General features: G+C 63.7%; 1 protein-coding gene across 1 annotated transcript; it reads right to left on the minus strand.

The window, feature by feature from the left end:
* Positions 1 to 67: 67 nt before the first annotated feature.
* LOC127744021 (uncharacterized) lies at positions 68 to 611 on the minus strand (the record flags this gene model as incomplete). The annotated part of the gene is given in 1 exon segment (XM_052256284.1): positions 68 to 611. A coding segment is annotated over 1 exon segment (388 nt), but the record flags the coding sequence as incomplete, so codon positions are not given.
* Between the last annotated feature and the right edge of the window lie 366 nt (positions 612 to 977).

Consider the following 977-nt stretch of genomic DNA (forward strand, 5'->3'; position numbering starts at 1 on the left):
AGGATCAACCAGGTAGAATCCGTCACCGACCCTGCGCGCCGCGCTGCCGACGCCCCCCGCGAGGGGGAGCTTTGGACGGACACGGCGGCAGGGATCTTTCCGAGAAACCCAATCATCTGAGGGACAGACGGGGATCTAAGACCCCATCCCGACCGCGTGCACCGCACCCGCGAGAACAGAACACGCACGCAGGCCACCGTTGCCTCACAAGAGCGCCGAGACGGGTAGGACCACGGGCGTGTCTTGGAACTCCCCCGGCAATCCCACGATGGGACTGCAGAGAGGAAAGGTTGGGGCAAGGCAGGGATACCACACCGCGGGGTAGGAAACACAGGAGCCGCACAACCGTGGAACGAGCATCGTCGCTCGAGCCGACACATGAAGAGAGTCCGGTGCGCCCGTTCATTACGCGAGGCAACGAGCCAGACAGCACTCAGGACCCACACACCGCTCATCCGCCACCACGGTCCGCAAACCCACCACGCCCGGACGAACCGCGCCCCGCACGCCAAGGCGCGTGCAGGCAAGCGGAAGCATACGGGAGGGCCAAGCCAACGCCGCTGGGCAGGGTTCAAAGGAGGCGACGAAGGATACTCGAGGGACACGACGAAGCGTCAACTGCTTCGGCCAGAACCGAAAAGCCGCACCGTCTAGAACGAGCCACGTGAACGAGTCAAAAGAACAAGCCACACCAAGTCGGGACCCCGGCAGCAACACCACAACCACAACGTGCTTGCTAGTGTGACTAGCCATCGTGCATCTTGCTGGCATTGCGCCCAGCAAGACTTTCGACATCTCACCTTGCTCGCATTGCGCCAAGCAAGCCTTTTGGGCAACTCGAGTTTCAGCGCGGCCGTTCGGTGGGCGAGGCAAGGAGCCAGACACACTAACGACCCCACACCACTCATCCGCCACCACGGTCCGCAAACCCAGCACGCCCGGACGGACAGCCCCCCGCACGCCTTGGAGCGTGCCGG

The sequence above is a fragment of the Arachis duranensis genome, unplaced genomic scaffold (genome assembly GCF_000817695.3).
Source record: "Arachis duranensis cultivar V14167 unplaced genomic scaffold, aradu.V14167.gnm2.J7QH unplaced_Scaffold_206773, whole genome shotgun sequence".
Classification (NCBI taxonomy): domain Eukaryota; kingdom Viridiplantae; phylum Streptophyta; class Magnoliopsida; order Fabales; family Fabaceae; genus Arachis; species Arachis duranensis.